This window comes from Notolepis coatsorum (assembly GCF_963971535.1).
Source record: "Notolepis coatsorum genome assembly, chromosome: 17".
NCBI lineage: Eukaryota > Metazoa > Chordata > Actinopteri > Aulopiformes > Paralepididae > Notolepis > Notolepis coatsorum.
In genome coordinates, this window is record NC_140181.1 from 6,557,800 (window position 1) to 6,571,815 (window position 14,016).

Sequence of the window (14,016 nt, forward strand, 5' to 3'; positions counted from 1 at the left end):
AAAATAAAGTTTTTAAAAAGAAAATGAAAAATAGTGCTTGGAAAAGTACTTCAAAGTCCTTGAATTTCATTTTGCAACGTCTGTGGGAACCCTGTAAATAATATCTCCCACCCAGGACTACTGATGCTGGGTGAAACGGAACTAACCCCTCTACCTCTCTCTCTCTCTCTCTCTCTCTCTCTCTCTCTCTGTCTCTCTCTCTCTCTCTCTCTCTCTCTACCTCTCTCTCTCTCTCTCTCTCTCTCTACCTCTCTCTCTCTCTAGCTCTCTCAGATGACAATGGATGAGAAGGATGTCAACAACAGCTGGGACCTTCTCAAGAATGCCATCCAGGAGATCCAGAGGAAGAACAACAGTGGGCTGAGCTTCGAGGAGCTGTACAGGACCGCCTACAACATGGTGCTCTTCAAGCACGGCGAGAAGCTCTATGCGGGCCTGCGGGAGGTGGTCTCCGAGCACCTCATCAACAAAGTAAAGACCCCTGTCTGACCCCTAGGGCTGTGACCCCGATTAGTCGAATTGTCAACTAATCCATCGAAAGGAGCCGTAGTCGACTACCAACCTCTTAGTCGAATGCAAAAAAATAATAAAAAAAATTGAATATCATTCTTTCCAAAAGCAAAGAGGCCTAGAAGCGTGGCTAATGCTAATGGCGCGTATACCAGCGAGGCTAACTGCCTAAGAAAACAGGCACAGAGGCACTGAAAGAGGATTTCACCATCTAATGAACACACTGACTAGACAAATATCAAGATGTATCCATCAGTGGACCAATTGCATGCTTTTGCAGAGGACAAGAAGCCTTCAGTCGACTCCTTCAGACATTAAGCACCCCCCACAGCCCAAATGGAATGATAAAAAAATATATATATATATATATATTTTTAATTTTTTTTGCATTCCAGTCTACTATCGGCAAATTTTGGCCAAGCAAAGTCGACTATACAAATCCTTAGTCGGGACGGGCCTAAAAGACTTACACCTCTGCTGCGGCGGATCAACTTGGTGCAAAGGCCATCTCGTTGCACATTTTATCGCTTAAATCAAAACGGGAGAACATTTTGTAGACTTGTGTCAGATTCCTGTCCATTGCCACTCTGTGTACCTAATCAAGATGATTGGCCTCTTGCTATTTGCACGGAGGATGGAAAAAACATGCCTAATTGAGATGCACCCATTGAGTGTTTCAACCAAGCATGACTGCTCACTAATGTGCATATTATATGAATTATATCAATGTTATATGAATAATACATTTAGATAGGGCTGTACCGAATGCTTCGAAGCTTCGATCATAATGTTGACATTCAAACTCTAAATAAAAATGTTTTATAATAAAGAAAAATATATATATATTAGTGCTGTCAGATGATTAAAAAAATGTATCTAATTAATTACAGGATTTGTAATTAATTAATCCAATTAATCGCATTTTAATCGCATAACCATTTTATGCCTGATATTCTATATTCTATATTCTATAGTCATATTTCAAATTGCATGTGTCCGGATGGCAGAATTCAGTACTGTATCTACAAAACATTCTGTTTAATCATCTTCCATCTATTAATTTGCTTAGATTTTTCAGGTCTGGTCAATTTGAGCATGGTGTTATTCACAGTCAAAGATAAAAAAAAATTATTGATATTCTCATTTGGTTCATTACAATTTACTCAAAATAAAATTTTCATTCAATCAATCACAGATTGATTGATTGAATGAAAATGTTATTAACAGATTGCAGAATGGGTACAATACAGTACGGCTCAATACACACATTGTTAAGGGGATGCAGACCAGAGAAAGACTTTGTTTACATCAGGGTCCCCCATTTTCAATTCATAATGAATTGTAAGTAAGGGTGCAACTTACTGTAAAGCTGTAAGCTGTAAAGGAATGTGAATCACTACCCTTTTTCAAAAACACTCTCAAAAAACACCTACGGGAGACTGCAATTCGAAACTGGCCCCTGTAAATGTCCTAACACAACCCCCTCCAATGTACAGTAAATGACCAAGTATGGTCTTGTCAATATTCCAATGTACAGTTTTGCTTGTACAGTTGTACAAGCAACTGTACAACTGTTCCTCTCGAAAACGAGATATTGTATCTCAATGTGGTTATCCCAATAAAATAATTTCAATATATATATTGTACAGTGTCCCCCACCCACCCCTCCTATAAACCCCCCCCCCCCCACCCACCCAACCACCTCCAATGTACAGTCCCCCCCACCCCCCCCCACCTACTCAACCTCCTCCAATGTACAGTTTCTACGTCAAATGTATATACTCTCTTTTCTGGACTCTTTTCGTATCACAAACAGTACTGTATTTGCAAATCTGGTATGTCATAAATGTATAGATGTAGCAGTACTGTCTATCTGTATGTCATGTATGTCATATATGTTATGATGAATTGAAAATGGGGGACCCTGATGTAAACAAGACGAAAGTCTTTCTCTGGTCTGCATCCCCTTAACAATTGTATGTATTGAGCTGTACTGTACTGTACCCATTCTGCAATCTGTTAATAAAGTTTTCAATCAATCAATCAATCAATCAATCAATCAATCAATCAATCAATGCACCGTGCAATCCATTCTTTGTGGATCTAGCCTACAGTATTTCTGACACTGGGAATACATTCCCTGAGATGCATAGATGTCCCTAGAATCAGATACCAAGAACATGCACCATGTTATGGACCATATTAAAAAAAAAAAAAAAAAAAAAAAAAAGTCTGTAAATGTGTATTCTACATTCTTATGGAATGAATGAGATAAAAAAAAATGTAAAAAAATGTAATAATTCATTTTCATAACGTGATAATTTGCTGTGTAATTAATTAAACTAATTAACGCGATAAACTGACAGCGCTAATATATATATATATTTTATGTGTCTATTCATTCTGTTTAAACCAATGGGGTTTTTCTTCACAGTTGCAGATAAAGATTAGGCTACACTAATATTATACTATTATAGTATATGACTTGTCATAAAACATTTTCATAAATGATGTAGCTTATCTGCATCCGCTTGGCACTCGGCGCTCCATCAAGACGGCACCATAACTTTCGTACCAACCGTGCCCTTATTGCAGGGCTATTCAACTGGCGGCCCGCGGTTAATATTTTTTTTTTGTTTTTTTCTTTTTACTTTTTTCTTTTCATGTCAACGTTAACACGCACAATTGAGCCAAAAGTCACTCAATTAATGACAGATTTCATTGATAAATTGAGGGAAAACTTGATGAATTTGACATGTCCAGAGAATTGATGCATTTTGTGAGCAACCCATTTGCCAATGTAGCTGCTATTTCCACAAAAGGACACGAGTTCCTTGCATCACTTCACATTGATGAAGGTCTCCTGCAACTTGAAATAATTGACATGCAAGCATCATCTGCTCTGAAGCAGGCACTTGAGAATGAATCCACCACAACATTTTGGATAAAGTGTATTCATGTCAAGACATTCCCCAAAATAAAAACGCTGGCAATATCTGTGCTAACAATGTTTGGCTCAACATACACCTGTGAATCCAGTTTCTCTCACATGAATGCCATTAAAACAAGCAACGTGCCTCCTTGACAAATGAGCATTTGCATCACTGTTTGCGGGTAGCCCTCACTTCCTATGAACCCTCTTTCTCTGCCATTGCCCAGTCAAATAAGTGCAATCGCTCTCATTAGATGTGTGTATGTAGGCTAGGCCTGTCTGCCCCCCACCCCCCCTGATGTTTGAGAGTTAAGAGTGGACAATAAGTGCTAATAAGATGCTGTGATTTGCTGTTGTTGCACAGACATGAAGCACTTTTTCATAAGCTCAGCTGCACTATAAATGTGTTTTTTGTTCAAGTGTTGATGTTAGAATGTTAAGATGCACATCATGCACTTGTTTGTTTTTTATTTTATTTTTATATTGAAATGTTGAAGAGGAGATGTTGCAGTTGTTGCACAGTCATAAATGAAGCACTTTCTGCAGGAGATGTTGCAGATGTGGCACATAAATGAAGCACTTTATTTGAAAAGTATACTACTTTTGCAATGTAGTTAAATAAAAGTTGTGAAAATGTGGTTGCGTGTTGTGTCAAGTGTACATATATTCATAGCACGGGGAGGCGCCATGGCAGTCCGGCCCCTGGCCCCTTGGGTTTCTGACAATGTGGCCCCCTGAACAATTTAGTTAAATAGCCCTGCCTTATTGCATTATTTATGTTGACGAAACTGACGAGTTATACTTATATTCATTAAAGAAAGTTGATTTAATACAAAATTAGATCAGATTAATCACTTTATTCAAATTGAGGATTTAGTTTGAAGATAAAAAAAATAAAAAATATAAAGTTTGATTACGTCATAAAATATGACGACAGGCATTCGAAACTTCGTTTGAATACTTCAATAGAAGCTTTGAATGTTAAAAAATGACATTCGGTACAGCCCTACATTTAGAACTTGCATCAATATGGCTACCAGATTTGAAGCGAGTGATCATAGCTCCCCCATCTTATTTCTGCCATCTTATCTTAGCTACTGTAATCCTCCTGATTGTGGAGTCTTTACCCAGGCTGACTTCATCCTGTCTTAACTTGAGTTTGACCGTATCTGGTGCTTCTTCTTGTCCCGTTTCTCATTTCAGGTACGAGAAGATGTCCTCAACTCTCTAAACAATAACTTTCTCCAAACACTGAATCAAGCCTGGATCGAGCATCAGACTGTCATGGTGATGATCAGAATGTTCCTCACGTTCATGGTAAGAGGCTAGCAGTGATACAGTGATACAGTGATACATGGTGATGATCAGAGATATCCTCACGTACATGGTAATCAATCAATCAATCAATCAATCAGATTTATTTATAAAGCACATTTCACATGACGCGTGAAGTATCTCTCTTCATTTATATCTAGTTCTGTGATCGTATAATCTTTACCCTTCTCTCTGCATTGTTTGTATTTCAGGGGTTCGGTTCTATTAAGGAAAACGCAGACTAGGTGGTCTGAATAAAACAAACTGGTGTGTTTATTTCCATTGTTAATAAAACATCTCTATGAATCAAACAAGTACAGGATCTTTACTGTAATCTAATCGTCGTCCTCGATGTGGCAGTTTTGTCCATTATCTGATCAGCTGCGGCCGATCAACGCTTTCTCCGGTGTGGTTCTCTGTCTCGGGTTGTCCATGACAACACGCGGCTTCTCTTTGTGGTTGGTGGTCGCCAGGGCAACCTTGGTTTTCGGATCCTCGGCGGGTTGGGAGCGCTTGATTTCGTCTCGGCGGATCTCTGCTATGAGCCTCTCCTCTGTCATCTGGTGTCAGTGGCTCTGTGTGTCTCCGGCTCGGCTCTCGAGTCTCCGGGTGGTGAGTCTCTCCGTTGGTGGCGGTTCAGCGCTCCAGTCGCCAGCGCTCATCTCCTTCGCTCCAGGTCTCTCCTGTCAGCCGGTGTGTGTCTCTCGCTCCAGGTCTGTGTCTCCATCAGCCCTCTTAATGAGATAGAAAAGACCCTTCCTGTTACGAAGGATCAGATTAAACCGAATATATATATTTATTGATTGATATATATTGCATAATATTTGTATATCGTTTGATATCCCTTGTGTATTCCTTGTACATATACACGGAATATCCCTTTAGCCTAGTACAGACCATAATATTTCATTCTCCTATTGGACAGCGGTCCACCAGGCACCATTGCCATACCTCCAAGGTCGGGTTCAAAGTCACCGCCGGGGACTTGCCTGGACATGAACGGTTCTGTGCAAGGATATGAGACAGGAATAAAGCTGGTACTAGTTTGTTCACCTAACGTATAAATACGGCGCAGGTGAATACAGAAGTAGAGTTACCCAATAAGTTGAAGCCTCACCCACGATACAACATGCGGTGAAGTATGGCCTGTTTGGCCCCAAATAGAGCATTGAGACCGCGTGCGAATTAATAACTGAAGTATCAGAGTTTAACGCCGTCGAGTTCGACCGATTCTATTAAGTCAGTAATAGTCTATTTGTGTATAGTGTATCGTGCGGCTACCGTTCTACAGTGACCAGCATCACCAACGTTTCCTCGTACCAGCTAGAGTGCTTATCCAGGCTGGGCTGCTTACCCTGGCGCTTTCACCCGAGGAGCCCTAGACGAGGACCGTGTGGATCATGTACACTGGATAACCTACCGACGACTGCATAGCCCTTTTCGGCTGGATTATATTTGCTTTTGGTCCTGTAATTGATGGAGCGGAGAATCGCCGACACCCACAATTGTGTGGGATTTACCCTGTGAGGAGCCACGTCGAGCCCGCCTCTCAGAAGCCTGAGGCCGGCTAGCTTTCTTCCATGCTGAGCTGCATGCTACGGAGAACAGCTGTATTCGTCTGCGGATCAAGAGATTATTGCACCGTCTCCTGTACTTGGAGTCTCTTTATCGTCGTTGACCCAGACTCTACTACCGACAAATCCTCTCCCCTTGCTGGCTTACGACCGGAGGGACCCTACCAGTATCTCCCGCTATATTACCAGAGTACCATAGATATAATTCCTAAGATTCAGGTTGTATTATTATCTCCTGCGTAATATGAGAATGGACATTCGTTATTGATTTGCCTACGCACATTCCTTTGCCTTATAAGCGCATCCAAAGTAAAGTAAAGTATATTATGTACTATTATTGCTGCTAATAAATACTTAAATCCAGTTTTGTGTGGAACCGAGTCTTTGTTGGAAGTGTTCATCATTAGATACCTGTGTACTGTATGGCCAGTAGGAATGTACATAAGACGGTAGTGGTTTAATGATACCATACTTATCAATACAGTCAGGGAATTGTACCCCTCAGTTACAATTGGTCCTTCGAGCCGGAGGGTAACTAGCGTAATATTAATATAGTGGTATTAATATTGACATGGCCAATGATGAACACTCCACAAAACGGTTCTCCTAAAATAGATCGCCCGCAGCGTAGACGGCAGACACCTCAGTACTTAGAGGATTACGTTGCCAGTATACTACCTAGCTTTCTACAGACGGTAAATGCGGAAAAAGTAGATAGTAAAATTATGTCCGACCCTACCGACCAGGCTGCCCCACCAGTAGAGACCCTAGTGGGTTCTAACGTAACTGACCAAGCTCACGGTGGGGACCAGGAGGGACCTGACATTACTTTACCCCCCGCCAAGACCGAAGAAGTAGTCCCCGGAGAGCTCCAGGATAAAGAAAGCCCTCCAGGGATGGAACTCGACCCACCACAAGAAGGGACGAGCACGCCGGAGATGGATCTCCTCGATTCGCCACAGGAGAACGGATCTCCAACGAGTACTACCAGGAGCAGATCACCTCAACCAGCGTCTTCCCCCAGCGAGGCGGACAAGATGCTGGCGCAGGCCTTCCTCGCCAGCCTGGCAGCCTCAACCGAGCGCGATCGACTCCAAGCACAGACGCTTAGTGAGCGTGAACATTCTTCCATGGAAAGAGAACGCCTTCAAGCGCAGCAACGGAGTGAAGAAGACCGTATACGTCTAGAGATTAGACGCCTCCAGACGGAAGAGAATAGGGGAAGAGACCGCGCTGAAGCCCAGCGCGCCGCCGCCGAAACCCAGCGCGCTGCTGCCGGTGCCCAAAGAGAAGCAGAGCGCGACCTCGCTCTCACCAAGCGTGAAGCCGAGCGCGACCGATTACAAGCGCAGATAATGGAGCAGCTGATTACCAGGGCAACCCCCCCTCCCTCCGCACAGGGCTCCAGGGCCTCGTCAAGACAAGGGTCAAGGGCACCCTCCCCTACCCGATCAAGCGACCCTGAGCCCGACCACCAACGAGAGCCTATACCCCTCTCCGAACCCCTTTCCCGACCGGTCCAAGCGAGACCCAGCTACAGGGAAGAACCGGTCTATACCGCGGAGAGGCTAAATAGACGACTACAGGATCTAGATGACCTGCCAGAGGAAGAAGAAGAGGGAGATGAGGAGAGTCAAGCCCAACAGCATCACAGTACTCCACAGGACCAGGAGGTCCAGTACAGCCCAGGCTTTACCCCCGCGGCTCTGCGCTACAGACCCCCGACTCAATTCACGGGGGAGCTTGACGCACGACCAGCCCCGAGGAACAGCACCTGGGTACGCGGGCCTTGGTACCCAGCAGGTACCAGCCCACCACGACACGTAAGAGGAGACTCGCCTAGGAGGCCTCTCCTCCAACGCTCACCGATGTGCCAGCCATCCATGGCATCGTACCTTGGCACACCGACGTTCCCGGACTTCACACACGAGAACAGAGCACAGTACACAGAGCTACGAATGTGCTTAGAGACAATGATGTCCGATGTAGCTGATGAACCGTACAAATATGCTATCCTACTCAAGCACCTCAAGGTGCCCCGAGCGCACAATATAGCGCTGGCATATTCCACCTCTACTACCCCATACACCGTGGCTCTAGCAGCACTCGACCAAAGATATGGACGCATATGGGACTACGTAATACAAGAGATAAGGAATATTGACCGTCTACCCCCAGCCACAGACAATCGCTCACTAGATGACCTGTCTATCAAGGTACAATCCCTGGTAGGGATGCTGGGGGCGCAAAAAGAAAAGGGTATGTACGAACTGCACGCAAACTCTAATGTCGAGAGGATTTTAGAGAAGCTTCCGCCCGCCCGACAAGAGCGCTTCAGGCGGCAAAGAGACCACCGTGATCCTAACGGTCCCGAGCCATCCCTCCTAGACCTAGCCGACTTCCTGGCGAGAGAAGTCAACAGCCTACGGTTGGATACGTTCGTGCGGAGCACACCAAGCTCCAGAGAGGGACCTAGGAGAGCAAACGATGGCCGCAGATTGGTGACCGTCATGCACCAAGCAGAATCAGTACCGAGCAACAAGAACCACAGTACCCCCTCGATGAAAGAGAAGTGGAAGATGGTGTGCCCGTACTGCGAAAAGGAACACTGGCTGTCACACTGTGACACGTTCAAGAAGATGACCGCCGACGAGGTGAGTCAATGGATAAAGTCCAACCGACGCTGTTACCGATGTGCGCGCAGTCACATGGCAGCCGATTGCTGCTTAAAGAAGAGGTGTAGTCGGTGTGACGGAGCCCACTTGGACGTCCTACATGACAGTAACAGAAGAAAGCCTGCACCCTCAAGCAGCACAAAGGCAAGTGTTATGTACATTGACCCCGCCAGCAGCGGGAGCGCCCGGGTGCTCTTAAAGGTGGTCCGCGTAACATTGAGTTACCAAGACAAGGTCATGGACACCTACGCCGTCCTTGACGACGGGTCAGAGAAGACCCTTCTCCTCGCGTCCGCTGCGGCCCAGCTGGGGCTGCGGGGGAGCGAGGAAACGATGACGATTCGGACAATAAGAAGAGACCTAAAGACGATAAAGGGCGAGAATGTCTCCTTCACTATCGCAGCAAGCGGGCAGCCAGAGAGACGGTATAGGATCACTAACGCTTTCACCAGCCAAGACATAGGCCTGTTGCAGTACACCTACCCCATCGCCAAGCTGATGGATAAATATGTGCACCTGCGTCAACTACCTATACCGCTCATAGACGGTGCCACCCCGACCCTGCTGATAGGCTCCGACCATGCACACCTCATCGTCCCGATGGACCGGGTCCACACAGGGCCCAGAGGCTGTCCTGCAGCAGTCGAGACCCGCCTAGGATGGACACTACAAGGCCCCCTCGCTAGGTCTCCTAACCGAACAGCAGCCACTAGCTGCCTCCACTCCAGAGTGACAGAAGAAGACACCACCCTCCTACAGCATGTCGAGAGGCTATGGACACTAGAGACAATGCCCTTTAAGAACGAAAAGAAAGACATTCGTTCCAAGGAAGACATTTATGCTATAGCCCTCCTCGAGCGGGGGACAAAGAGAGTCAAAGTCAACGGAGTGATGAGATACGCAACTCCACTCCTGAGGCGAGAGGGTATGCCTACCTTCCACGCCCCAAAAGAAGCGACGGAGCGGTATCTATTGAACACAGAGCGGCGCCTAGCCAGAGACCCCGCTCAAGAGACTGTGTACCGCGCTGAGATTGACAAGCTAATCACAGCGGGACACATAAAGAAAATTGACATTAAAGAGGCCGATCAGACGACCGAATCATGGTACGTGCCGCACCACAAAGTCCACCACAACGGCAAGGATCGTATTGTGTTCAACTGCAGCTACCAGATCGGATCACAAAATCTGAATAAAGAGCTCTTGCCCGGCCCAACACTCGGCCCCTCTCTACTAGGCGTGTTACTACGTTTCCGCCAAGACAAGGTGGCCATCAGCGGCGACATCAAAGGGATGTTCCTGCAGGTGCGACTAGTGGAGGAGGACAAGCCCCTGCTGCGGTTCCTATGGAGAGAGAGGATCGGGGACGAGCAACCAGCCATCTATCAATGGGAAGTCCTCCCTTTCGGAACCACATGCAGCCCATGCTGTGCTACGTATGCACTGCAAAAACACGTCGCAGAGGACTCAGCAGCTGATGAAGAGGTCTGACAAAGTGTAGGAAATAGTTTCTACGTGGACAACTGTCTGCAAAGCGTCTCGACGCCAGAAGAAGCCGAGGCCCTCCTACTCAAGCTCCGCGCCTCCCTGATCAAAGGCGGCTTTGATCTCCGGCAGTGGGCCAGCAGCGACCCTCAAGTATTGCGCAGCCTCTCCCCAGAGGACAAGGCAGCAAGCAGCGAGACCTGGATGGTGACCATCCCAGGAGAAGCCCAAGAAATGACATTAGGACTAGTCTGGCGCTTCAAAACAGACTCGCTCCATTATAAACACACACCCCTGACCAAGGAGCAGGGAAGGTCGACTGCACTACCGACCACAAGACGGAGTGTATACAGAACACTCGCCAGACAATATGACCCGTTGGGATGTATTCTACCTTACACCACCAGGGCAAAGATGATTGTAAGAGCGTTATGGGACAAGGACCAGGGCTGGGACGACCTTATACCCGAACACCTTGCCTCCACATGGAGAGAGTGGGAGACAGAACTCAGCTCACTCCCAGGTGTCAACATACGCCGCAGCTACTTCCCACCCACAGTGAGGCCGGAGACGTGCCAGATGGACCTGCACGTCTTCAGCGACGCCTCCGAAGTAGCCTACGGTTCGGTGGCCTACTTGCGTGCCCGAGAGGAGGGAGGAGAAATACATACTGCTTTCATCCTGGCTCGCTCAAGAATAGCCCCACGCAAGCAACAATCTATCCCGCCTCTAGAGCTCTGCGCAGCCCTAGCAGGAGCGCAACTCGCCACGTTAATCCAACGTGAACTCACCATCCCGGTGCAGAGAACAATCTTGTGGTCAGACTCCACGACCGTACTCACATGGATCCGGTCTGATTCGTGTAGATACAAGGTCTTCGTGTGAGTCAGAATCACAGAGATCCAAGATTTAACAGAAGCAGCAAGCTGGAGGTATGTAGACACAAAACATAACCCAGCTGACGTCATCACCCGGGGAATGTCCCTGGATGACCTCACCCGTCACAATCTATATAGTGACGGGCCACAGTTCCTCAAGCTCCCGGAAGAAGAGTGGCCTACACCCACCCCACGGGAGGCGAGTAAAGAGGAGGCAGAGAACAAGAAATCTATGTTCTGTGGGTTGACACACACACTCGTCCCCACAGACCCCAACATAGACGACTGCCTCACCCTTGAGAGTGCGCAGTTAAAGACATTCCTGTGGCACCACCCAGAGGTTCAGCCCACTACTGACATTACTGCAGCTAACTACGAAGAAGCAGAACTTCTTCTCCTACAGCGAGCCCAGAGAGACTCGTTCCCCGACGAGCTAGACTGTCTACAGGGAGCAAAGCCCGTCCCGTCAGACAGCAGATTGCTCCACCTAGCCCCCGAGAGCGACGCCCATAATCTCATCAGAGTGGGTGGTCGTCTGAGGAGAGCTCCAGACTTACCGGATGACGTCAAGTACCCGATAGTCTTAAACAGCCGACACAAGGTCACAGAGCTTATCATAAAGAAATACGACGAGGACGTGCATCACGCCGGGGCAGAGAGAGTCTTCGCGGAGATCAGACGTCGTTATTGGATACTGCAAGGGAGAGAAGCAGTAGGACGTTTCCAGCGGACTTGTCTAGACTGTCGTAAATGGCGAGCACAGCCCAGTATACCCCGGATGGCTGACCTACCCCCCTGTCGCCTCCGACTCGGCGACAAGCCTTTTCACTCCACCGGTATGGACTGTTTCGGCCCGCTGTATGTAAAGAAAGGAAGAGGGACCGAGAAGCGGTGGGGTATTGTATTCAAATGCATGACCACCCGAGCGATGCACATAGAACTCCTTCCAACCATGAGCACAGACTGATTCCTTATGGCCTTCCGAAGATTCACATCGCGGAAAGGGAAACCGTCTATATTATTGTCTGATCACGGGACAAACTTCAAAGGCGGAGAAAGAGAGCTGAGAGAGAGCTTCCAAGCTATGGGCCCAGAACTTAAGACCCACCTCGCTCCATACCAGATTGATTTCCAGTTTAATCCCCCGAATGCACCTCACTTCGGTGGAACTTGGGAACGAGAAGTACGTTCAATAAAGACAGCCCTGTACGCCGTGCTTGGGGCCCAGACCGTGGCGGAAGAAGTCCTAACGACAGTCCTCACGGAGATCGAGGGAGTATTGAACTCAAAGCCCCTCGGTTACGTCTCAAGTGATGTAGCAGATGTCGACCCAGTCACCCCCAACACTCTCTTGATGGGGCGGCTGGACCCCGCGCTACCACAGACAGTGTACAGGCCTGAAGAAGCGAACGGCCGAAGAATGTGGAGGTACAGTCAAGTATTGGCTGACAAGTTTTGGAACAGTTTCCTACTCCACTATCTACCGTCTCTACAGACCCGCCAGAAATGGGTGAAAGAGAGAGACAATTTGACAGAAGGAACAGTCGTCATGATTATCGACCAGTCACTACCCCGAGCTATGTGGCCGGCCGGCCGCGTAAGCAAAGTGATTACCGGTGCCGACGGAAAGGTCAGAGCAGCAGAAGTGCTCGTCCAAGGGCGGATATACACTCGGCCCGTGGCGAGGCTAATAGAGTTGCCAAGGCTCCCCGACACTATTGATGACGACCATGACCCCCTGACTTTGTGAACTGTCCTACCCTCCCAACAGACATTGAGTAGCGGACAGTGCGGTTAATCTGTCTCTGCTTATCTAATTAGGTGGGACTAATTAGGAGGCGGCTGTTACGAAGGATCAGATTAAACCGAATATATATATTTATTGATTGATATATATTGCATAATATTTGTATATCGTTTGATATCCCTTGTGTATTCCTTGTACATATACACGGAATATCCCTTTAGCCTAGTACAGACCATAATATTTCATTCTCCTATTGGACAGCGGTCCACCAGGCGCCATTGCCATACCTCCAAGGTCGGGTTCAAAGTCACCGCCGGGGACTTGCCTGGACATGAACGGTTCTGCGCAAGGATATGAGACAGGAATAAAGCTGGTACTAGTTTGTTCACCTAACGTATAAATACGGCGCAGGTGAATACAGAAGTAGAGTTACCCAATAAGTTGAAGCCTCACCCACGATACAACGTGCGGTGAAGTATGGCCTGTTTGGCCCCAAATAGAGCATTGAGACCGCGTGCAAATTAATAACTGAAGTATCAGAGTTTAACGCTGTACCGTCGAGTTCGACCGATTCTATTAAGTCAGTAATAGTCTATTTGTGTATAGTGTATCGTGCGGCTACCGTTCTACAGTGACCAGCATCACCAACGTTTCCTCGTACCAGCTAGAGTGCTTATCCAGGCTGGGCTGCTTACCCTGGCGCTTTCACCCGAGGAGCCCTAGACGAGGACCGTGTGGATCATGTACACTGGATAACCTACCGACGACTGCATAGCCCTTTTCGGCTGGATTATATTTGCTTTTGGTCCTGTAATTGATGGAGCGGAGAATCGCCGACACCCACAATTGTGTGGGATTTACCCTGTGAGGAGCCACGTCGAGCCCGCCTCTCAGAAGCCTG

At 47.3% G+C, this 14,016-nt stretch overlaps 1 protein-coding gene across 1 annotated transcript in view; it reads left to right on the forward strand.

The window, feature by feature from the left end:
- Positions 1-273: 273 nt before the first annotated feature.
- LOC311243439 (cullin-3-like) overlaps positions 274-14,016 on the forward strand; it is a gene marked incomplete at both ends in the record, with an annotated part of 117,268 nt that continues 103,525 nt past the window's right edge. The window contains 2 exons of the mRNA XM_084332669.1: positions 274-471; positions 4,646-4,759. Coding sequence (XP_084188795.1) covers positions 274-471; positions 4,646-4,759 — 312 coding nt within the window. The remainder of the gene's footprint in view (positions 472-4,645; positions 4,760-14,016) is intronic.